The sequence below is a fragment of the Cyprinodon tularosa genome, unplaced genomic scaffold, assembly GCF_016077235.1.
Source record: "Cyprinodon tularosa strain WSP-4 unplaced genomic scaffold, ASM1607723v1 ctg272, whole genome shotgun sequence".
NCBI lineage: Eukaryota > Metazoa > Chordata > Actinopteri > Cyprinodontiformes > Cyprinodontidae > Cyprinodon > Cyprinodon tularosa.
In genome coordinates this window covers 1056445-1083034 of record NW_024038977.1, presented here as the reverse complement: position 1 = coordinate 1083034, position 26590 = coordinate 1056445, and the positions used below count along the sequence as shown (strand labels likewise).

Here is a 26590-nt window from a genome sequence, read left to right as displayed (position 1 = left end):
TAAAAAGCAGCAGGACCACAGGCCTGTTAGAGTGAGAAAAAAAAGCTCAAATAAATGCATTTGCATCAGAAATGTGTCATTTTGACCCCTGAATCCTGGCTGAATTTTCGCTCAGAAGATGAAGGATGTAAAATACCTGCTGCACATCCTCAAGCAGCAAACATTTGTTTCAGAAGAATTTATTTCATTCAGTCGATTTTACAAAATACACAAGCAGTAGCTAAAGCTCCTTCAGCTTCTAAAGTTATAATAGAGTTTCTCCAAGTCCAGCATACTGGACAACCCTGCATTGCACTCTCATTATTTAGAAACCACATTTTATATTCCTACAATCTGTTGGAACAGCTTTGACAACACAAAAAAGCAGGTAGTTTCACTCTTTAGCATATGGAAGGACTTTAAAAAAAGATGCAAATTGATGTAGATCATAAAATTTATGCTAAAACGAATAGAGAGTCTGCGCTTTTCTTTCTAAATGCAAATTTGCCCACATTTCCTGAAACATATTAAGACATTTATGAGCTTAAACTTTAAAACAAACACTTTTGATCTCCCGAGCTTCTGTGCAGACTGGTAGCTTTTATTTCTTATACATTTGAATATAAATGTAATTTCAAGTGGGGGGAAACTGTTGTTCTGAATCAAATGTAAAAAATAAATAAATAAAATAAAACGAGCAAAATTGGATATCCTCCCCTGAATATGAATCACAGAATCCTATTTTTTTTTAATTCGCTTGGTTTAGTCTTTGCATATTGTGATGCAAGCTGAAAATCAAGGTTTTTTCATTCAAGGTTAAAAAAATGTGACCGATTTCTCCTTCAAGGAGTAATTACAGCCTCCCTGATTCGGTTTGCACATTTAAAACATGCATCTGGAAAATGCCCTATTGCTCCTGCATACCATCTGGAGATGACATGTGATGATAACTCCTTAAATAGCAAATCTTTCCACAGATGACCAACTTGTTTGTGATGATAAGGTTTCCACGAGGACAGCGAATATCAAACATGAGCACGGGGAATCAGCGCAATGCCCATTAGAGGTTATATTTATAGCTCAGTGAGGAAAAGGATGGGCCGGGGAAAAAAAAAACACGAAGATATCTCACCAGGGGGGAAAACATTCTCTCATTAAACTAGTCAGTTTTTCTATGTACATCAGCTGGGAGTGTGAAAACAAGATAAAAAAAAGGCTGACAAGTCTGGATAGGAGGAAGAAATTCCACTGATTAAAAGAAAAAACATCTAAATGTTAAAGTGTTTGGACATACAGAGGCACCAAATTGGGTTTGCATGACAATGTGCAATTAGGTTGTCTTGAGGTCCTTTTTTCTTAAGAATTTCAGCCTTAGTTTCCCACATCTGTTTGCAGCTACTTGACCCGGGTTACACATGACTGAGGAATGCTCAGGAAAATTGGTCATGACTGCAATCTGAGGTTTGGATTTTAGACCACGAGAGAAATGTGGAGATCAAAGTTTACTTCATTTAACTGTTGCATAAAGCAAATGTGACTTTGACTTTCTCTCTTTTTTTTTTTTTATCTCCAAGGACTTTTATTCTTATTATTTTGCCAAAATGAACCGTTCCTTAAGCCACAACAAATTTCTTCACCAAAAAAACTACCTTTCTCTGACTTTTCCAAACAGTGTGGTGGTCTTTGTTTACATAAAGCGACCTACAGCTATAAAAAACAAGTTTTTTCCATTTTTCTTTTCTTTAATCACAATAATCTAAAACAACTGTGCATAATGTTAATTCTAGATGTTTACTATGCTTATAGTCAAAACATTAAGCACCATCCATCCATCCATCCATCCATCCATCCATCCATCCATCCATCCATCCATCCATCCATCCATCCATCCATCCATCCATCCATCCATCCATCCATCCATCCAGTCTAAGCAGAGATGCCCAGACTTCCCGATCTACACCTCCTCCAGCTGCTCTGGGGGGACCCTAAGGCGACACCAGGCCAGCTCAGAGACACAGTCCCTCCAGCGTGACCTGGGCCTTCCACGAGGCCTCCTCCCAATGGGACATGCCTTGAACACCTCCTGAGGGAGGCGACCAGGAGGCATCCGAAACAGATGCCTGAGCCACTTCAGCTGGCTCCTTTCGACGTGGAGGAGCAACGACTCTACTCCGAGCTCCTACTAGGTAACTGAGCTCCTCACCTAATCTTGAAGGGTGTGCTGAGCCACCTTGTGAAGGAAACTCATTTAGGCCGTTTGTATTCGTGATCTTGTCCTTTCGGTCATTACCCAGATCTCATGACCATAGGTGAGGATTGGAACGTAGATCAATCGGTAAGTCAAGAGCTCCCCCCCACCCCCCCCCACCCCCCCAACTAGGCTCCCTCTTCACCATGACAGTCCAATACAGTGACCGCATCACTGCTGACGCCGCACCGATCCGTCTATCGATCGATTTTTTTAAAACTTTTTTGGTATGGCTATGACCAGGATGACCAGTATCTCTTAAATGATAGGTTAATTGAATTATAAGCATTCTCATTGGCTAGATCACGGGATTAAATGGGCAAAAACTTTGATGCGCTCAGAATTGAACTGAAAAAAAAAAAAAAAATAATAAAAACACAGTAAGACCCAACTAACCCCAAGATTCCACATGCTCCGTCAGCGCTCTGCCCCGCTCACGTACGTTTTGCAGAGTAGTTATTTGTCATGTTAATCAATGAGAGCTGTTCCACATCCACCGGTACTCCTCTGCAAGTCACCGTCCACGTATGTCTTCTCCGTCCTTCACCATCAAAATACGGAGCATTATGGAAATTAGAGCATCAATTCCATAAAACTTACACCATTTAATTATTGGATGCAAAATATTGGCACTTCAACATACCAGAAAGCAGATTTCTCATCTCCATCAAAATATTGATTTCATACCAAAAGGCTTAAAAGTTCAATTTGGGCAGAAAGTGCACATATGCTGGATGCTGATTTTTAAATGCGTCATATTAAATTAAGTGTTTATTTCCGCATGTTTTGCTCTTATGAATTTAACTATAATATCGCGCATGCTCTCCTCCAACTCCAAGGAAGTCGTAGTGGAGCAAGACGGGATGAACAGCGGAGGCTGTTGGCTTTGCTTTGCGCAGGCGGCCTGGAGCGCAGCGGGACAGTCTGGGAGGATATGGCATTCGGGGTAAGTCATCCTGGTATTAATCAGTCGGAATAGAAAAAAATACAGTGACATATTCAAATAATAGATTGGGTTAAAAACAAAGCAAATCTTATTCTGCCAAAACTCTTTGCAGTCTTCAAGAAAACAGAGACATCACAGAGCCTGAATCCATAAAAATAACAGTAAGAATGTTGCACATATGCTAACAGCTCACCTTTTTTCCCCATTGCAAACACCCACAAGTGCTAAACATCACCTGATCCACATTTAACTGCAGCTGGCGGTGTCAAGATGCAAAGATTAAGGTATTAATGAATATTAGCCAACTTGCAGGCTCTGGGTATTTCGATGCAGCTCACGCCCATTGATTTCCCTGCAGGGGTGAAGACAACTTTATCTGTTGCAGCATTATTATCTAAGCAGCGAGTCGCCGGCTTATCTTAGCCGACTGCGAGGCGGCCCGATTTTTCGGACTGCTTTCCTGGACCCGTTTTAGGGTGATTCAGGCCTGGCAGGTGCGAGCGGGGGCACCTGACTGCGACCGTGGAGTGTTTGTGTGTTGGACAAAGACGTCCAGCTGTGATGGGGTGGTCATGTAAGGAGAATATATTAAACAGTGCACAATTAATACAAAGCCCAGCGCGCTGGATTATTGCTGGGAGCAGGTGGCTGTGAAAGGCAGGAAGTTATGAGGGAAAGGTGACAGATGGCTTTAGAACAGTAAGCATTTCTATTCAGGAAAGAAGAGGAGGACATAACAGACACTTTGAGGAGGGAAGATAATATTCAAGAAGCAGACATTTCTGCTTTCTGTTTGGCAATATAGGACCTACAAAGATTTCTATGAACAGAAAAATTGCTATTTGCATTACTATAAACCACTCCACTGTAGCTCTCGCTATGCTTAGGGTATTTGCTCTATTGCAAGGTGAACTTCTGTCTCTTTCAAGATTGCCCTGGATTCAGCTCCATCCATCATCCTTTCACTCTTTGGTTTTTCTGCTGTAGGGAGGCTATGAAGTATGCATGTTCAGGGCGATGTGGAATATTAAGTACTGCACCGTTGCACCTCAACATGGCCACGGCCATTCTTACTTCTTCCTTTCAACAGCTGCTTTCTCATATTCTCTCCTCCACATTGGTCAAATCTATGAAGTTAATGATTAATAGTGTTGATTGTCTCCAATCTCTAATGTAATTTTTTGCAGATTCTCTGGGATGGCAGTGAGCCTCATAGCTGTCTCTCTGATTAACGCATTCCTTGCTTCCACTGTCAGTTTGGCTGGACAGTTATTTCTTCAGAAGTCTGCAGTTTCTTCATGTCATTTCCATTGTGGGACGATGGCTTAAACAATGCCCTGAGAGATGTTCACAGCTTGGCATACTGTTTTATACCTTAATTCTTATTTAAACTAAGCCGTCTGCTGGGTTCTTTAGCCCCATGATGAACTGTAACAACTCTTTGCAGTTTCCAAGAAATAGCTGGATTTATGCAAAGTATAAATAGCGAACATTATAAAATAACAAGTAAATGTTGGGTTATGCTCGACACATCAATGTTACATACAGAAAGGCGTTTGCAGAATATAATCCATGCTACTTTCCCCTGCTTTACCCAATAATCTGGCCGACTCTAGGTGTCTGTGTAGGGCACAGACCGTAAGCTTATAACGCCACGCAACATGTGGAAGCAGAAAATGCAGCTGATTCCAATATTTTCAAGCGGTTCATGTTGTCTGAGGATGACGGTGAGTATTTCTAAGAGTCGTTCACAATCAGTTGATCATAGTGACATTATGGGCCAAATGATAAGGAGCTGTCGCTCATCTAGCTTGCTTTTCTCAGCAGACGTACAGAGGATGTGGAGACTAAAATGACATAATTCGTCCGTGTCATGTCGTTCTCAGACAAGTCCAGCATAAACCAGGCTTAAAATGGCCTGAAAGAAGGTTAATTTAACATTTTATTTTGATTTCACCAAATTTCCTACATTCAATTCAATTCAGTTTATTTATATAGCGCCAATTCATAACACATGTTATCTCAATGTACTTTACAGTTCACCAGATCATCCAGCCAAGTTGATTCAAAGTGTTCTACTTAAGGAAAACAAGTTGATTGATCGACTCATTGACTCAAATGCAATCCCTCACACTAAGCATTCTTGTAGCGACAGTGGAGAGGAAAAACTCCCTTTTAACAGGAAGAAACCTGCAGCAGAACCAGGCTTAGTGTGAGCGGCCATCTGCTGAGGCCGACTGGGGTTCAAGGAGACAGAAGCAGAGATGGAAAAAGCAACTGTAAGGCGACCCTGTCAAGGAAACCCACAGCCAAGCACATCCAGCTAGTCACATTCAGAGAAACAGGACTACACTGAAAAACAGGCAGATCTCCAACATCTATAAGCAAAGGTGTTGATGGCAGCAGCACAGCTAATACTGTATTTCTCTCCAGGATGGAATCACAGCCAAACAACCCTACATGTTCTTCCATATATCAAATCAATTACAATACAATTCCTTGAATCTTAATATTTCAAGGGAAAACCAATGTTAATGCATTAAAGATTAAAAGAATACCAACCTTCTTTTTTATCCAGATCAATCAGTCTCTAATCATAGCTACACAGTAAACTATTGAAAATACTTGGCAGGGTAGGTATGTCTGAACTAGAGGCACAATAACATAAAACAAAGATTCTCTATGATTTCACTGTGGATTAAGCAGAGATTAATTTCTCCAAAGCTTTGCTGAAGGCAGACCTCAGCGTACAAGGCCAGCTGCTTTTGTAATTCAGCCCATCTATCTAGAGCTCAAACAAAAGAAGAAAAAAGACTCAGGGCCATGTAAAGTAGCCAGACCCTTATCAATAGTGTCAAACACAAAAACACAATGAGCTGCGGGTTCTCATTATTTCTGACTTAATGTCTTCCAATCAGCGGGGACGACACAGCCGGGGGTGGCACCAGTGGGTCATTCATTTACCATCTGCTTCAAGTGGGCAAAGGGTGGGGTGGGGGGGGTCACACTTGATTAAACTTTCTTATTGTGCTCGACAGAATATCACTGTACCGCTGATTCCCACTTTAAAGGGTTTGCTTTATCTTAACCAAATTTATTATCAATATAAATTCAAGCTTCTTTTATTCAGATCCTGTAACTCAGAGAAACATTTTCTTTATCTGGGTTTTTATAAGCATGGTCTTAAATTCAAGGTGTTTATATTTTCTCTCCAGCGATAAAGAGTAAAATAAACGTGCTAGGCTTTGCTTCATCTCCAATACCTGTCCTGATTTAGTCTTAAAATGTCTTAAAATGTCTTTTGCTTTCAATGGGGAATGCTAATCTATGGCTACCAGGTTTCCTTTACTTTACTAAAACCTAATAACCTAAAAACATAATGAATAATGACTAAAAAAAGGGGATTCAATTTTATCAAGATGCTGTATTGGTTTCAATTTTACTTGGCAAGTTAGACCTACTTTGCTTCATATGACTATTGCAGATATAGGAACGAAGACTGCATTAGGTATTCCTCATGACTTCATTCTCGGGTCACTTTTATTCAAAAAGATATGTTGCCCTCAATATATGTTGCCATCTCTAGGATAACAAGTTAATATAGCGTTTCCTTTCCTATCTTAAGTCAAAAACAATTAGCTTTACACTGGAAAAAATCTACATCTAGATAAGTCATTTTTTCTAAAAATAAATGTATTTCTCATTGGATTAAGGAGGTAAAAGAGATATTTTGCAAATGGACCAAAACAATTTTCATTTAAAATAAAAAACACAATTGCATTGTCTTATTTCAAGTGCATTTTATCTAATTATCCCATTTTAAGAGTAAAAATACTATCTCACTTACCTACTCAAATTAAGGGTGAATACAGTTAATTTAAGAAATTTTTAGATTATTTCACCAGTGTATGCTTCTACGTTACCATGTGGCCACAATTACCCATACTTTAACTTGGCAGAAGTTAAGAATTTGTTTTACAGAAAGGCTGTTGTCTAATTTCTTAAGTGCATTATGGAGCACAAGAGAAGAAGCTATGACAGTTGCATGGATGATCCAGGTCCAGGCTCTGTTAGACATTTATGCTGAGGCAGACTTTTAGCGGGAGTTTAAGTCTGCGAGGCGCAATGATCGTATCTAGGCCACAATTGCATCCAGACTGCCTGAAATAAATGTTCTGCAAACCACAAAGCAGGACCGGGACAAGCTAAAGAAAATCAGCAGGACACTGCAAAAAATCTAAATCTAGATAAGTCATTTTTTTCTTAAAATAAGTGCATTTGTTCTTGAATTGAGGAGGTAAAAGAGACATTCCCCCAATGGAACAAGACAATTTACACTTAAAATAAGAAAACACAATTGCATTGCCTTATTTCAAGTGCATATTATCTAATTATCTTATCTCATTCCATTGGCAAACTATCTCATTTACCTACTCAAATTAAGGGTGAATACACTTAATTTAGGAGATTTTTATTTATTTCTAGATCGTTTTTGAAGTGTACAAGAGGCTAAAGGACCACAACAATCGCAGCAGATAAGACTGCTGGGGAAAAAAAACATTGCTATGACCAGCTGGATGTGACCCTGGAACACGGGTCTGCATAAAAAAGTCACCAGAGGCAAAAGGACTCAGTGCCGTCGGTGCTGGAGGCGGTTAGCTAAGAGGAGCTCTTGGACATAAAGTCGGGAGTAAGTGGCCTGTTCTTACATGCAGGACGAGGGAAAGTCTGTACAAAAACATGTGTAAAAAAAAAAAAAAGAACTTGGCTTAGAAGAACAGCTGAGAAATCAACAAGTTTGAACTTTTTATGTCTTTGGGTTTAAGTGGCACAAACATTTCTGTATCTGTGGATGTGGAAAGGGCCGTGTGCAAAACGGAGCATCCGTTTGGCTGAGATTCAGTTCTCTTCCATTGTTAGTCACCTGCTTTCTAACAAAACCCTAGAGGTTGCATGTGAGTGTTTTCATTTTTTATGCATCTTTTTTTATTTCTACAGGTGCACACAGTCCTGGCAATCTATTAACACATCTCTAAAAAGGAGAAACCGCTCAAAGAGCAGATCACTCAGCGTTTCATGTCTGCAAAGGTTTGTGACGAGTATTTCTGTTACAGTGAGAGGACGCTTTTTTTCTTTATCATGAAAAGTATTTCCTCAAAGCCGTCAGAAATAAGCAGCCACAGCTCCCTGGATGAAAACTCAGATGTTACAAGCCAAGAGATAATCAAGGGAATCAGCGCTGATTTCCAGCCTGCTGTGAACAGATGCCTGCATCTCGAAATAACACCATGTAGCTGCGCAAGAACAGATCAGACCTGGGCTGTGATATTGATTATATTGTAGCAATTTTGCAGCTTTGTCATCTTCTCGTGGAGGAGCTGATTCATTTTTCCAGGTTAATAAATGTGATTTGCACACCATTTGTCTTGGTGAGTGGCATACCGTGATCCAAGATGATGAGCTGCGCGCTCGACTGGATGTTGCCGGCATCGTTCTCTGCCAGACACTGGTAGAAACCTTCATCGGACTTGACCAGACCCAGAACCTGCAGGTTGTGCTCCTTCTGCAGAATAAGATAAGAGGCAGAAAATAGAAATACAAATAATGGATTTAGCAGTTTTTAATCCCAATCTGTACAGTATAAAGCAAAACTTGTGTCATTAATAACAGAGGATGTTTGGTTGGTTTTGAAGAGTTGTTGCATTTACTGGTTTCAGATTTCAGTTTTTTCTTTTTTTTTTTTACTTTTTTGTCACATTTAAATGTTCCAGCTGAAACAAATCTTAATATGGGATAAAAAAAAAACTCTTTTTAAGTTATCCCAAGCAGCCTAACTTCATCATAAACCCCTGTTATAAACCACCTGTTGAGGAAAGCAGAGTTCACAAGCCACAGCAAAATGTGATGGAGCTGTAAAAGTCTTAACAATTAGCCATCTTCTTACCAATCTAGTTAGAAGTAAGCTGAAAGAGCCTAAAAGCAGCACATGTTGCCTTGACTTTAATAAATTTAGAGTCAGGCGAAAGAGATATTTCTTTTTATCTATTAGATGAAAAGTAGGAAACGCTGGAAAGTATATTAATACCATTTATAAATTACATGTCTACTCTCTCCCAGAGCTCTAAGAACAAACTAACATCACTGTGTTTTGCTGTGTTTCAGCATTAGAGACCTAATAAGACTTCCTTGGAGCTCTGAGCTTGGATTCTTGCATATTATGAAATGGTTGAGCCAAAAAGAACATTGTTCTTGTTTCTGCAGCTTAAAGAACCATAAAGAGGTTCTATGGTCCTGCAGTATAAACAGAGGCCTTTTAAAATTTGCTCAAGTGATTTACAAGGAGAACAATTATCCACAATAATTTAATAAAGAACTGCAGGTCACACTTGGCTCATTTAAGGTCAACTATGTGCAGGAAAATGGAAAATGATTACATCTGTAGGAGAGTTTTAAATACCCTTATGATCCTTTTCTACAAGATGTATAATTAACTAACAGGTTTTCAGAAACAGAACATCTTCCTGATAATCAAACATGTTGAGGTTGTCCGTGACAATTCACAAAAACTGATGGATTTACAAACAGTAATTTAAATGGAAAAAAGTAAAAAAAAAAAAAAAATCTAATGGAAGTTTGAAGACGTTTCGCTTCCCATTCAGGAATAGCGTTACATTAGCCCAGCAAAGCCTTGTTTGTGTTCAGAAAACATGCAAATTAAAACGGATGAACGGGTCCACCCCTTTGGAATGGGGGTCGTTTGGCTTCTTTTCTTAGCCAAGGTTTGGATGGGCTAATGTATAAACCTCAAAGGCAATGCTGTTTAAATAATAAAGTGTTAGGTCTAAGTTGCCAATTCTGAATTGAAAAAGCTTCCTGAATGGGAAGTGAAACATCTTCAAACTTGGAAACAAAGTCCAGTGGATTGTTTTTTAACTTTTTTGTCATGACTATGACCTGGATGACTGAGAATTTTCACCAGCATAAAACTCTTAAGTGAAATATCCAAAAGGTTTGTACTAAAAGTGTTAAGATTTATGCTACGTAAGAATAATGCAACGCACACCAGCAATCTGATCAATGAATAATAATAGAGAAAGGATGTATTGGTCCTGAAGTGGCCTAGTCTAAGTTCTGGGTTAAATCTAATTGAAATTCATGACCTGAAACAATCTGTTGATTCTCAAATGTGGTTAAATGTCTGATGTTTAAAAAACCTAACAGCAGTTATTACCATTAAAGCTTGAACAACTAGTTATTAGACTATTGCGTTTACCGGACTGAGGTGCTTTTGATGGCTTGATTCTCTTCAGAGGGAATTGCTACTTGAGAAGTTATTTTGTGTTTACTAAGGCTACCCTCGTTATATTTCAATTAAAGTTTGATGAAATATCAAAGTGTGAGACTGAAAGTACAAACAGAAGAAGGCAAATGCTTTTACTTTAGGAGAGAATGAACTCACAATTATTTTGAAGTAGTCACTGGGGATGACGGCGTCTCCATTCTTGACCCATTTGACGGTGGGAGCGGGCGAACCGGAAACCTTACACTCAAAGATGATGTCCATGGACTCATGGGCGTAAATGTTGGCCGGCCGTTTGACAAACTGAGGAGGAACTGTGGAATCCAGAGGAGAGGGCGCGGCCGGGTTAGTTCTAATTTTCTCAATCAGAGCAACAAACAGGATTCATCAGTTCTTTGTAAACAGCCTCTACTTCGTCAACACAAACCAGGAACATCAAAATCTGTTTCTGTGGTCCCTGCTTCAGAATGCTCCACATCAAACGATCCCATTCACCCCCCCTCTAATTACCTGATCAAAACAAAGTCAAACAAGATGATTAGAAAAAAAGAGCTAATTATTCCCTGCTTCATCTGCACAGCTGTGTCTGTTTTAGCACATGGATGAAAGGTTCAGTGACCTCTGGTTGTATTTATGCAGAAATGGATGAAAAATAACTGCTGCTTTGCTACCAGAACAGCATGACAGACAGGCTGAGCAGAGCACTTGCAGATCTCTCCAAGACCTAGTAATGAGGGCCAGAAAGGAGATATTTGATCTGCTGGGGCGATGTGGTGCCTCATCAATCTGTCCTGGAACAAGGTCAGAAGGAGCGCCGGGCCCAGGCATCGTCCTCTCTCTGTAATTGGACTATGCATGTTGTGGAGCATGTGTGTTTTCTGCACGCGTGTATTTACGGGCTCTGTGCATTCTGTGATAAGCTGCGACCTCGCTGACCACAATTTAAATGAGTGTTTTGTTGCCGTGTTGCAGCATCTAAAGCTTTCCCATCACCCTCCTTCTCTCTCTGATAGGGAGTTATTAGCATTTAATTTGCTGTAATTTACCCAAGATGATTGGTTATTAGTAGCAGTGGGAGGATAAGATCCATTTTTGGTTTAATACAGTGTAGCAGCAGGTCATGAGGTCAAGTCTTCATCCCTCTGCTTGATTTAGCGACGACTAATTTACTCTGACGTACGAGCATTATTGGATACAGTGACTCTTTATCTGCTTAACACCAACAAATCTGGTTCCAAAATTTGAAGAAAGGGACGATTCCTTCGGTTTCAGGACTGCTGGACTCAAAAACAAGCTTAATTCAGTCTGAACTGAGGACGCACTCTGCACATCTGTTGTTTATTTTCTTGCTCTACTAGCAGCACATGGAGCAAAGCTGGAGGGAAAGAAGCAACTTAATAGAACTAGAACAACAAACAAGAGCAGAATGTTCCCCCGGTTCCACGTATTTAACACCAGATATGGAAGCGAGGGATGGGGTGTGGCGTTCCAACTCAGCTCCGTTCTGCTCATTTAAAATGTGCCAACTCATAATAGAAGGCATTCATTTATAGCACACCAGCTATTCATATCAATATAACTCAACCCCAATGAATGATTCAGGGTTTAAACCAAAGCAGGGTTAAAGGAAGGTAAATTCAGGAACTTGTGAAGCTCCTGCATTTACACTCTCCAGCAGCTCTCAGCAGTGGCAAACAGTGCAGAATTTATAACATGTGAGTTAATTTTTGCATAATTTGCTTTATATACACACATATACGTATATATATATATATATATATATATATATATATATATATATATATATATATATATATATATATATATATATATACAGGTGTATATATATATATATATACACATATATACATATATATATATACACATATATACATATACACTCACTGGCCACTTTATTAGGTACACCTGTCCAACTGCTCGTTAACACTTAATTTCTAAGCAGCCGATCACATGGCGGCAACTCAGTGCATTTAGGCATGTAGACATGGTCAAGACAATCTCCTGCAGTTCAAACCGAGCCTCAGTATGGGAAAGAAAGGTGATTTGAGTGACTTTGAACGTGGCATGATTGTTGGTGCCAGAAGGGCTGGTCTGAGTATTTCAGAAACTGCTGATCTACTGGGATTTTCACGCACAACCATCTCTAGGGTTTACAGAGAATGGTCCGAAAAAGAAAAAACATCCAGTGAGCGGCAGTTCTGTGGGCGGAAATGCCTTGTTGATGCCAGAGGTCAGAGGAGAATGGCCAGACTGGTTGGAGCTGATAGAAGGGCAACAGTGACTCAAATAACCACCCGTTACAACCAAGGTGGGCAGAAGAGCATCTGTGAACGCACAGTACGTCGAACTTTGAGGCAGATGGGCTACAGCAGCAGAAGACCACACCGGATGCCACTCCTTTCAGCTAAGAACAGGAAACTGAGGCTACAATTTGCACAAGCTCATCGAAATTGGACAATAGAAGATTGGAAAATGTTGCCTGATCTGATGAGTCTCGATTTCTGCTGCGACATTCGGATGGTAGGGTCAGAATTTGGCGTCTACAACATGAAAGCATGGATCCATCCTGCCTTGTATCGACGGTTCAGGCTGGTGGTGGTGGTGTCATGGGGTGGGGAATATTTTCTTGGCACTCTTTGGGCCCCTTGGCACCAATTGAGCATCGTTGCAACGCCACAGCCTACCTGAGTATTGTTGCTGACCATGTCCATCCCTTTATGACCACAATGTACCCAACTTCTGATGGCTACTTTCAGCAGGATAATGCGCCATGTCATAAAGCTTGAATCATCTAAGACTGGTTTCTTGAACATGACAATGAGTTCACTGTACTCAAATGGCCTCCACAGTCACCAGATCTCAATCCAATAGAGCATCTTTGGGATGTGGTGGAACGGGAGATTCGCATCATGGATGTGCAGCCGACAAATCTGCGGCAACTGTGTGATGCCATCATGTCAATATGGACCAAACTCCCTGAGGAATGCTTCCAGCACCTTGTTGAATCTATGCCACCAAGAATTGAGGCAGTTCTGAAGGCAAAAGGGGGTCCAACCCGTTACTAGCATGGGGTACCTAATAAAGTGGCCGGTGAGTGTATATATATATATACATACATATACACATATACATATACATATATACATATACACAAATACATATACACATATATATATATACATATATATATATATACACATATATATATATACATATATATACATATATATACATATATATATATATACACATATATATATATACATATATATACATATATATACATACATATATATACATATATACATACATATACACATATATATACATATATATACATATATATACACATATATATATATATATACATATACATATATATATACATATACATTAGGGGTGGGTATTGCCAAAGAAGTCATGATTCGATTCGAATCACGATTCACAAGCCACGATGCGATTCTATCACGATGCATCACGATACTTGAATTATTGCGATGCATTGTAATATTTTCTCCTCCATGTTTTGTTTTTGAATGACTCGGCGCAGTATCCCACGGCCGGAAATGCTTGTGACACAAGGCAGCGTGCGTCAAAACATTTGCAGCAACATTTACTGGACTGCAAGTTGTATTACACTTGTTTTTGGCTGATGTTCGCCAACCATTCATGCAATTTTATTTATTCATTTTTTAAATTTAATAATCGATACTTGGCGTCAAGAATCGATGCAGTAGATCATGAAAATTAGAATCACGATGCATCGTCATGATGATTATTTTGCACACCCCTAATATACATATACATATATACATATACATATATACATATATATACATATATATATATATATATATATATATACATACATATACATACATATACATATATATATACATACATATATATATATATATATATATATATATATATATATATATATATATATATATATATATATATATATATACACACGTATAGGATCTGATTATGCAGCAAATGCAGATCACTATCATTGTGATGAAATGAGTTCAAATTTTCTTTTTTTCAGACACATAATTAAATATACTAGTTGTACTCTTATATTTTCAAATTTATATTCAACTTTATTATTATCAAACAAGGTATAAAACATTTCTGTGGATACTAATATTTGCTGTTACATTATAATCCATTGTAATCCAAGGCAACTAATAAGGCACATTGTTGTTATGAAATTAGTTAAATATGAAGTTCTGCGATTCATAAATGTGATGAAGCTAAATGTTAAATATAATAAAATGTATTTCTAGTCAAATCTTTTATGCTATAAAAGCAATTTAAGCAACACTTTAACTTTTAGACACCAGTGAACGCTCGACCTGTAACTTCCAGGTTTATTTAACCAGGTTTTGGACTAGCCAATGAAAAGTCATGGAGTTTTAAATTTAACTGCATATTTACGCCTCTAAATTAAATCCTAAATCGTCGAACTAAAGTGTGTGTTTTTTTCCTACTTGCTTTGATTCAGTTTTATTTTCCTATATTTTAATTATGTAAAGCACTTTGTATTGTCTTTGTACTGAATTGTGCTATACAAATAAATTTGCCTTGCCAGGTGAGTAACCGATCCGACTGACTCACTATAGAGTAGTTTTTAGAAGAGAAGCCCTCATGGAGCATAAAGTGTTTATATATAATTTTAATCCTATATAATTAATCCTAAATCCTAAGATTAATCCTGTATAAGTTGGGGTTTCAAGGACCATTGTTACTTCTGCCACCTGTGTTATCAGTTTTACTATACTATACTATCAGCTATGGATCATTTCCTAAAAAAAAATCCCTTCTTTGCAAAGAAACAAACGGTCTGCTTGTCTTTTTAGGAAAATAAAGATGTATTGATAATTGCAAATGTACATCTGTCCCTCCTCCTGTTATTTCCAGCTTAAATAAACTAAGCTAACACAAACCCATGGCAGACTAGTATTATTTATAATTATTTCCTATCAGCAGATACTTTAAATGATCATGAGTATCGATCGAACAAAGAAAAACCTCACATTTTCAGGTTAATTTGAAGATGTTTATTCTCTGTTTTTGCTGTGATGTAATGCCGATAACTTGATGCAAAGAATTCAAATAAAAAAACAATTTCTGCAAAAACAAATTCTCTATCTGATTTCAGGACAACATATTTCGTTTGATATAGGTAAAAACCCAGCTAATCCAAAAAGATGGCTGGGAAATAATGAAGTCAATAAACAATGATGTCATTAATCTCAATTATTTGAATGAGAATGAGGCACTTTTTATCATTTCCGGCCTCTGACTTTGTGATTCCAAGAAAATTAATAGCCGCTCCAAATGGATGAATTATATCCCGGGAATTCTCCAAATGAAGAGGAGATGTTTGCGAAATAAGTGGTTATCTCAGGATGGTACAGATTATCATTATTCTTTATTTTAACCATAAATATCTAAATTAACCTCTGGCCTTCTGTATAGTATCTTGCATTTTGCATGAGGCTTCCAGCAGCAGCTGAACACCACCCCAGCAGATAGAAGTTTCCTTCTCCATGATTAATAAGTGACTGGATGGTTCTGTGAGCTGCTGTGATGAATTCTGAAGACTGACAGAGGAATGGTAATGAGGACTGTGACGCTTCAGGACCGCCATGACAGCCGTCTCCCCGCTGCGTTGTCTGCGTATGTGTGAGGTTTGCCGTTCCCAGCAGAAGTGTGTTTGAGGTGTGAATAATGTGCTTCGCAGTGTTGCGTCCTCTGGATATTTGCCTTAAGTAGCTGTGCAGCAGAGACAGGTGGAATGGCTGATTTCCTTTGGTGTGTCAGGAACACGCCTCTGAAAGCAGCCTTTGTGTGACTGACTGAGGGTTTTTTTTCACTATGGACACTTGTTTTTTACTGATGCCGCTGTGGGCTGTGAGTGTTAAAGTAGCTGCTGATGCATCTGAACATGTGTTCCTCTACATCCATGCTCACAGGGGGCATTTGCTTTACATTCCTTTGTGTCAGTATTTGTGTCTGTGCAGATTTATATACCTGTGCATAGTCTGAGCGCCACCCCTCCCCAATTGACGACTGCCTGTGACAGATTCTGATGGCAAGTGATACCCACAGCCTCCCTTTATCTACACCTTCTCTCTCAGACTCACCACTCTGTCTTAACTTCCCCGCCCCCACCTACTCTTAATCTTCCCATAACTCGCCGTCTATCTCTCAGTCTTCAGCCCTCGCCTCTCTCTCTCTCTCCATCTAAGCAGCCATGGACCATTTTCTCTAAATGGAGTTCAGACATTTGGAACCTATTGGACTGAGTAATGAGGAGGAACGTCTAAATATACCAATATAGCTTTTAAGGGGGGGTTGCAGGAAACATTCAGGGCTCAGCAGAGGGAAATGTGTTGGTCTGTGTGCCTCTTAGTGCAACAACCTGCATAATCGGCATCTTTAAATAGTCATTTGCTTTTCTACTTATTGTGCCTGTGACAGAAATTACCTTTCGAAGGGGCTGAAGTTCTTCCCATTTTCTCACGCTATCGACCAATATAAAGGAGTGTATAACTCTGAACTGGAAGGACATTGAGAAAACCTTTTCAAAACGTTTTAAAACGTTGACAGTCTAAACATTATGGGCTGTTCCATACATCATCTAGGGAAAGAAATACTGAGGCTAAAAAAACCAAACCTTCCTACCCGATTGAGCGAGATAAGCATTAAACTGAAAAAGCAGCCAACAGGATCTTGGTTATTCTGCAAAAGCTGCAAAGATCGTCAACTAAAGTAGAAGAATTTGTTGACTGGATGGTTATTAGTCATGAAGTCTTTATTTTATGCATTTTATGGAAGAGCTATTGTTTACATCTAGAAGGTCCTGTCTGAGTCACAAAAAACTGTATAAGCAGTGAAACGCAGACTGCAAAAAAACCTTAAACAAACCATCACTACAGTGGTGGCTGCATCATGCTGTGGGGATGATGTTTTTCTGCACAGATAGAGTATCTAGGCAAAAGTGATGGGAAGATGGGTATACAGAGACAGGCCGTCAATGTCAATGTCAAATTTATGTATATAGCACTTTAAAAAAAGGTATAAAACTGCACCAAATTGCTTTACAGGAAAGACAAGAACATCAATTAATTGCATCAATTAAAAGCCGAAGAATAAAAATAAGTTTTAAGAAGCGATTTAAAATGATCCAGGCTGTGGGCGGATTTAATTTGAAGAGGTAAATCGTTCCACAGAATTGGAACGATAAGAAAGCAAAAGACTTGTGGTGGAGGTTGACGTTCCAGAAGGAGGAGAGCTACACTGAAATGCTTCTGATCGGAGAATAAAGATGTGAAAACAGGAGGAACTAGAAGAAAAAAAACAATCTGCAGATGTGGAAAGTTATCAGATACCAATATTCCAGCTCTAATCACAGCCAAAGGTAGAACTACTAAGTTAATCGATACAATGCAAGAACTAGAAGCAATGCATGTCAGACTCTTCACATCCTTAAAGAAAAAAAATATTTTTCCATCAAGGAAACAATGTCTCCCTTTTTTCACCTCAAAATTATCTAATAATCTACCTTGTTTCTACCACAGAAAATTCCTACAAACTGCGACGTCTGTGTTTGTTCTCAGGAAACTTAATAATTAGACAATCCAATCAAATCCCCCACAGCATGGAATAATCTTCAGAAAGACTGGAAGTTGAAGGATTTGATTCCAATCGGACATTTTAAACGATTGCTCAAAGGTTTGGAAATGAGATCTATGGTTTGTAACTGTTTTATGAATTTCTAATATAGATAGATGTAACTGTAAACTGTAATGTAAATTGTAATGTAATCTTTTGCCACTGTCTTGGCCAGGACTCCCTTGAAAAAGAGATTGTTAATCTCAATGGGACTTTTCTTGGTTAAATAAAGGAATAAAGAAAAAAAAAATCCAATCAAATCGAACAGAGAATCTAATAGATGCACATTCTTTCCAAACTGATCCTAGTTCTCAAATAGAAGTAAATGTTTTATTAAAACTGCATAAAATCCATTGGGCATATTTGATCAACTGACAGCCATCTGCAACCATTACTCTCTATTTTATTACACTGGATCATGTAATTGGCAGTAATGTGGCACATCAGGAATGCAGTACGCTCTCTAATAAATACAAGCAGAGTCTGTTTCTTTTCTGTCTCCCTGATTCAGAGGCTATGTAACACCAGGGGTGTGAATCCCTATTAAACAAGCAAACCTGTTTAGTAATTGAAGAAGAAATCTTGACAATCAGAATAAAACAAAAACAAAGGAAATTGTGATCTAGAAGAAGCGGAAAAGCAGGAAAAAAAACATCAATAAGAATCGGAGGGAGGGAGGGCAGCTGAAAGGACTCCAGAAGCAGTACTACAGGGCTTGTATTATCTCCCAAGCCTGTAGCTTAGTAAAAGAAGCTTTAATGCAGACTGACTCCAGCGAACTACTGAGAGAGGACCACTAAAAGGTCACGCCTGTGTCTTACTGTGAGCTTGTTAAAACAAAACCCTGCAGGATTCCACTAAAGGGATTCTGGGCAGATTATTTTACTTAAAGCTTCACTGGCATTTAGAAGCAAACTTAACATAGACAGAGAAAAGGTCCTGTCACGAATAATTGGCTGCTAATAAAAATATCAGAGTGAGAAACTGATGAAAGATGACGTTTGTTGGGCTGTATAATAAGATTCTAAGAAAAAACCTCTGGTAGTCATAATGCAAAGAGTTTATGAACCTTTGTGTATGATTCTGAAAACTGCCTTGAGTCATACTTAATAAGTTCTGTGCTTTTTTTTTGTCTCGGCCAAAAACAAGCAGCTTGGGCAGTAAAGCTCTAAACCCGACCTTTTATGTTTGCATTCCTGCTCAATGAGCAGATGATGCCAGAGGCAGAGAAAAACACTTCACTCTCTCTCCTCTGGATGCCTTCATGGACTCCCGACGCTTCAAAAAATTACAAGAACTGAGTGAAAGCAGATGGATGAGGTTATTTGGAGACGTGCTGAGACAACGCTGGCAAATGCTTGGCAGAGAGAGGGGTTTGATGCGATTTCAGAGCAGCACATCATGGCGCAGGTCAGTGGGGACAGCACTGAAAGTATGACAAACTAGGAAAAACTTCAGTGATCATCCTGTGAAGATGAGTTTGCATCAGTTCTTTTAAAATATGACACCACAGGCAGGAAGAAGAGAGAATCCCTGGTAATCCGGCGCCTTCAGTGGAATTTTCACCAGCTTACCTTTTAGTTTCTCAGCTGTGAATGTTCAGGTGAGCCACAGCAGGGAGGGGAAGTGCTGAACGGGTTTGAATATGAGCAGCTTGGATCCATTCCGTCACACTTTGACGATTCAGCCAGCATATGCCCAATATCCCAGAATCTCCTAAAACGCTGGCATACCCTGAACTTTCTATTTTATTTTTATTTTTTTCAATTTTCGGCGTATACATAGCGTACTCATAACGAGTCCAGAACTTATGTCCAACATAATCACAGCATCAGAAATTATGCACAGGCATCCTTTCATGGGGATTACGCAGCATCAGTTAAAGCTGCACCCTTCAGGCGCATCCCTCAGGAGGATACCGCCCACCCCCAAAAAAAGAATAAATAAAAACAAAAAGGTTTGCAGTGATAGCAGATTCAACATGATGTCTGCTAGGAAGCTTGTTGGTCGAGGCCGTGAACGCAGGGAGGATCCATCACACTCACCTTCACACTCACCGTATAATGAGGATGAAGTCTGGAGAAGTTACTCATAGGTTTTGGATAAGCTGGACACTAACTAACCTGTAACTTAAAGCCCATGCATGGCATACACCAAACTTGCCATATGTCTACGTCTGCCGTCTACGTCTTTTCTAACGTATGCTTTTTTGACAGATTTTTCGTCAGCAGGCATACGCTGGTCTAAATCGTCAAGCTTTGACAGTGGTTTGAGATACCTCTTTTAGCATTGATCAGAATATTCATTATTTTGATAACCCTGAGATCACCAGTCATTTGTGTGAAGGGAAGCTAAGAATGGGCTTCAAAAACATCAGATGTGGGTGGAGGTTAAATGGCCTAGTCAAAGCCCAAACCTACAGTAAAAGTAATGGATACTCTGCAAAGACAGATCTAAAAGTAGTACGAAAAAATCTCTAGATAAGTGTATTTAGCCTTACTTTGAGCAGGTTAATTTAATAGAATGATCTTTAAATTTCTAATAATCAGATATTAGACACTTAAAGTAAAATAACATTTTTTTCTTATTTTAAACCTAAATCATCTTATTCCATAGGCTAATTGTGTAACTTATTTTCAGGATTATAGAGCGCACCATACTATAAGCTGCAGCAACTAAAGTTTTTTGAAAAAGCAAGAAATGTACATGGAAATATGCCACACCGGGCTATAAGCATCTGATATCTACTCAACTGTCTCCCACCAAACCTGTAGGGGGAGCTCTAAATTACTCTCTAAATTACAGAAAAGCTTATTATTCTGAAAATAAAGTTGATATTTTTTGCAGTGAAGCCTTTAGCAGGACTTGAACATTCATGTGAACAGAAAACCTCCTTCCGGTCTGTCTAAGATTAAAACATTTTAAAGAAGAGGTAAAAATATTTGGCTTCTGCACTCTAAAGAGACATGCACCAAAAATCATCTAATTTATACTACCAACAAAATGTGGTTCAACAGAGAACTGGCTAATGGTTTGCCCCGTTTGCCCATTCTTATAGACAGTTTATTAAAGAACTGAAAACCATGCATCCGTTTCCTTTTGATTCAGATAAAATCCATTGTAGTTTGTTATTCAATGCAAAGAGTGTTAATACTCCAGGATTTTAAGGAGACTTATCCCCCAAAAAACCCTAAAAGTAGCTTTAAAAATAGAGATAAGAGCATTTTTCAATCAGAGTGGCATTCAAGCAGATAAGAAGGGCTGGATTAGGAACCACACAGCACCTGATGAGGAGGCACACCAACATAAACGCTCCAGAGAAACAGAGCTAAGGAGTTATTAGAACAAGGCAGTAAATACAGTGTTATATATGCCGGTGTCAGAAGAAAACAAAACAAACATGAGTTGCAGTGACAGAAAGCACAGAGACCGGCAATCAGACACCAACACCTGGCTGAGATCAACACCCTCCCTGTGAGACGGAAAAAGGTGTGTGTGTGTGCCAGGTTGATCAGATTAGATCGCTTTCAACAGCAGAATGGAAAGTTTATTCCAGACAAAATTAGATCGCTACATGACACAAGTAAAGGGGGAGAGAGAGGGAGGGAGGGGTGTAAGGCAAAAATATCCACTAGATTATTATCGAATCCTCACCTCAAACGCACATTTTCTACAGGAAACAGTTTCTGTTGTTTGATGCAGGAAATAAAACCACCTCTAGAGAGGAATATGAACCCACCACTACACTGATAAGAAGAGGAAACACTTTGATGGCCAACTTATTTCTACTGTTCTTGAGTTTACCTGCTTCTTATCAGACGAATTTTAAAACAAAAATAGCAAAGCTAAAATAAAACCTGATCTTTAAATTAGTATTTGTTTTGTTAAGAAGAAAAAGCTAATAAACCAGTCCAGCTGTGGGTGAAAAAAACATCAATAAACCTCATTTTTAGGAAAACTGAGTTTATTTTCACTGGTCGTATCCATATCTGATTACTGGGAAACCAGTAAAACCAAGAGAAAAGAACCTGTCTGGCAACATGAAGTAGGCTACCCCATCCCCACCCCATCAAAGAAGAACAAAGTACCTCCTCTCTTCAGCCAGGGGAACAATTCCCCCCTTTAACGACCAACCTTTTTACATTACGCCTTAGGCCCTGTCCACACGAAGACGAACCCTGGCCTAAACGCACAAATTTTTCACCAAACCAGCCTCTCATCCACACGGAGCCGGCGTTTCGGGGGTCTGTAAACGATCTTTTTTTTATTCAGCCTTCAGAGTGGGAAGATTTCGAAACGCCGTTTTCGCGTTTCCATCTTTACGCTCTAACCGCATATTTTTTTTTACACGCATGCGTCATAGCGTCGCCTCTAAACACGCATGCGCGACCAGTATCACAACAACAATGGCGCCGTTGCTGCTAATGCTACTCACCCTGCTGTTGGGCTTACAACAGAATCTTCTTCTTCTGGAATATCTCCAGGAAGAACAGAGCAATATCGACGACATAGTTCAGCACCTGAATTTGACTTAACCACGAAAATGGACCCGCAGGGCAACCATGTATAAATATTAGTGCGCATGCCCAACATTTCGTCGCTTATTTTTGCTTTGGCACCACAGCGCCACTTACAGGCCTGGCATACATTTTGCAGCGTTTTCATGCATTCGTGTGGACGCTCACATTTATTTTACGTCTCCGTCTTTAGGGCAAACGTTTTGGAAAATATCAGCGTTTCGTGTTCGTTTTGACTTCGTGTGGACGGGGCCTTAATCTAGAAAAATCCAGACAAGGTGAGTAATGAAACTATAGACACAATGATTTTCTAAAGCTGCAAGAATAAAATGAATACTCTGAGTTTTTTTTCAGTGTTTTTTTTTTTTTTATCTTTTTCTTGCTTCATATTCTGTGGAGCCATTTTTTCTTGTTTGGTCTCTGAAAAATATAAAGAGGGGAAGGAAAAGAGTCCTTGTAAAGTATGAAATGTCCTGGCCAGAAAGAACTTTGTTCTTGCAGCCTTGAGTAAAAAAAGAAACAAATTTCTCTGTTCATGCAGGCCTTAATGCTGTAGGACTCAGATGAATTATAGTGATAATGCTTATTCAGCTATAATAGAAGAGTGATGAGCCTTCCCAGGAGGGGCCAGCCATCCATTACTACACCAAGAATGAATCAACAACTCTTCAAAAAATGTTATTTGGACTGAAGAATGGAACTTTTACAAAAGCTGTCCTTTAACACCTGCATTTAGAGCAATATTAGATGCTGTTCATGCCTAAAAACCCTACATTGTGTCTGAAAAAACCTTTTTCTGATACTAAATTTGTGTGATTAACTCATTCCCTTAGGTGTGACAAAATAAAATAAAACAGAGGACATCTGTATCCTTTCACAGCACAGTTTCTCCCCATGTTCCCCCAAATGCTGCCATGCTTGACGTTGTTCTGCCTTTGTTCTTCTCCAAAACAGAGTAAAAACACTGGTAATGAGCCTGGCTGCGGGTCCAGATTTCACAGCTTAAATGAGAGACGTTTATTGGGGGTGGGGGGCGACAACTTCCTGCATGGCAGCCCAGCACATGGAAAGAACAATTAAGTTGATGACCTGATAGCAGGAGGGCATGATCGATGCGGACCACTGACTTGGAACCCCATAAAACTGGTAACAGGTCATAGACTATTTTTGCACAAACACCCCCCCACACCCACACACACACCAGGTCTGGGTGGTTACCAAATCACACACGACCGTAATCAAAAGCTGCTGCCTCCTCTGGCCTCATTTATTTCCTTCCCAGCTTTAATAGTGGGTGAGAAGTCAAAGCAAAGTCATCCAACACACACACACTCCCACACAGACCCATCACAGAAACACATAAGAGTGTGTCGACACCACACATGGAGCCCTCGGACATGGCTGGAGAGGTGGAAATATTACCGTTAGCACACGTTTATAGCATCTCCCTCTTATGAAGCCTCCTGTCCTCTCCTGGTTCTGCTGCAGGATAATTACCCGGTTTTTATTAGCAGAACAGAACGAGTCAAATCCTCTTAAACACACTTACAACATGATTGTAATTATTAGACACTGTGGGTACAGCCCTGTTTAATCATTATTGCATATTTGGGGAATATCCAGGGAGCTAAAAGTCTCTGAAGTGTCTCTATTAGCTTGTTGTTTTGTAGCTAGACATGTGATTTATAGCGAATAAAAACAGGTTTTAATTGTTTTAGATGGTCCGATTCAATGTCTGTAAAATCCTCAATTAGCTTTGGCTCCAGAGACTCGAAATGAGTCTTCTTCAATAGATTGCATTACCTTACAGATCAGGGTAATTATGTCTTATTGTTGATTTTTTCCAACAGTGGTACAATTCTCTGTAATATTGCTGAATGGTCTAAAGAATCTTTTTCTTATGGTTCTTATACAGGATTTGTTTTTTATCCTCCTTTTCTTCTCTTGATTTACAGTCATCTCCTCTTCCTCCCATCTCAGACAGGCTCAAATTAGACCCTAAATACTTGGTTCATATTCAGACAGAGGAGTCTGTTGTCAGCTAAATGACTGCAATCTCCTCTAGCTGCAAAAGAAGCCTAGATGATGAACCCTCCACCACTGTGCTTAGGAGTTTGTATTACCTAATATTGGACTCTATTTTAGACTTATTTGAAGTGGACGGTTACAGCCACACATCATCATGGTGAGTTTGCTTTTGCCGTTATTGCCCTTCCAAAGGCCTCTTGTTTTACAGCCTTAACTCTATTCATAGATGGAAAAATGAAACTGATTTTAAAGGTCCCATATTATGCAAAATTCACTGTATAAACATTTTGTAACAGTCACGTGTCCTGGAGCTTTTGTACAAAGCTCACACATAAAAAAAAACTTTTATCTCTATTACTGCCTTTCTCCAGCTCTTAGCTACTGTGTGCTAAAAATGCTCTGTTTGAAAAACATTCCCCTTATGATGTCATCAGGGGAAATCAGCAGTGTGTAGCAGCCCATCAGTCAAGCTACGGCCTTCATCTAATGTATTTCTCCTGCCCCTAGGCTATCTTTACGAACTTGTTGTCATGGTTTCTGGTTGTGGAAGCGCAACCTTCGGGAGGACTGAAGCGTGGAAGGTCAAAAAAACTCATCCACAGGAGGGCCTAATAAGGAGATTATTGGTAAAGGCTGTCTGCTTAGTTTGAGAAAAAAAACTTAATCTGAGGGCATCATTTTTTAATATTTCTTATTTTCAAATGTAGAATAATAAGGGACCTTCAAAATTCTCCAAAAAAAATCACTTCTAAACCTTGAACTGTGCAGTAATCAGTGAAATATTTCCATGTGGTATACTCTTTTTCTATTTCGTTGTGATCATTTTCAGATTGATTCCCATTAAAAGTTGGGATATTGTTTTAGAAACCAACTCTGCTTCCTATTCCTCAGTCTCCAAGTTGCTATATGTTTCCCAATACCTCCAACCTCTGAGGCCTTAACAGGACAGCTGGATTTATACAGTGATTAAGTGACTCACAGATCTAATCTACTTCACAGGCTTCTGCAAATGACTAGTTGCACAGGGGCTGAATATGTATGCAGTGGATCTTTTTCTGATGTTGAATTAGTTTATTTTAACAAAAAAAAAACATCAAAAACCTAATCCATCATACAGATTTGCTCCTTTGTTAAGGTTTTCATATAAAACTCTTATCAAAACACACAGATTGTGATCGCTACGTGAGAAAATGTGAAAAAGCTTGAAGGATATGAATTTGTCTTGCAAGGCCTTGTTAGTAAACACACATTCGAGCCAAATTTCCGGCAATCCTGCGTTTGTGTATCTGTGTTTAAAAGCATCTCTGTGTATTTCCACCTCCAAATGTATGCAGCAGCTCCACTACAGACCCTGCAGGTATCTGCAGGCAGAAGTGACTAGTCCTTGAGCAGCTGGCTTCCTGTACCTTTTCCTCTACTTACTGTCCAGTGTTTTAAAAAAAAGCAGTAAACACACAATTTCCTGTCATTCCTCCAGAGAAAAATCCCTTAAGAGGTTTCAGTGGAAGTCAATCAAAAAAGAAAATTGTTTGCTGATGGTATAGATTGAGGACACGTTTATTTGATTGTCCTTTACAGGCATTGCTATTTATTTGTTGACATCTCTAGTCTCACTCTGGTTGTCAAAAGAGCAAATCGATGCACCAATTTGGATTCCTTTTCAATGCGATTGTAACAAAAGCAATTAACCATGAGTGTACAACATGGGAGCTAATCCAAACATCACTCAAAAAAAAATGGAGACAATGTCCTTCAGCAGTTATTCCAGGCATGCTGATCCATCCTCGGCCCTTTTGTGCCAGGGGTCGGGCTGGAGACATGGACAATTTAAGAGGGAATTCGGTAAGCAGAATTGAAAAGCGAAA

The 26590-nt window shown here is 39.2% G+C and overlaps 1 protein-coding gene across 13 annotated transcripts in view; it reads right to left on the bottom strand.

Annotated features, from left to right (window-relative positions):
- The window catches only part of neo1a (neogenin 1a), a 241761-nt gene that overhangs the window by 67156 nt on the left and 148015 nt on the right, over positions 1–26590 (bottom strand). For all 13 annotated transcript variants that reach the window (XM_038289805.1, XM_038289807.1, XM_038289794.1 and 10 more), the window contains exons 6-7: positions 10633–10787; positions 8616–8736 (exon numbers count right to left, since the gene is read on the bottom strand). In XM_038289805.1, the coding sequence (XP_038145733.1) occupies positions 8616–8736; positions 10633–10787 (276 nt within the window). The remainder of the gene's footprint in view (positions 1–8615; positions 8737–10632; positions 10788–26590) is intronic.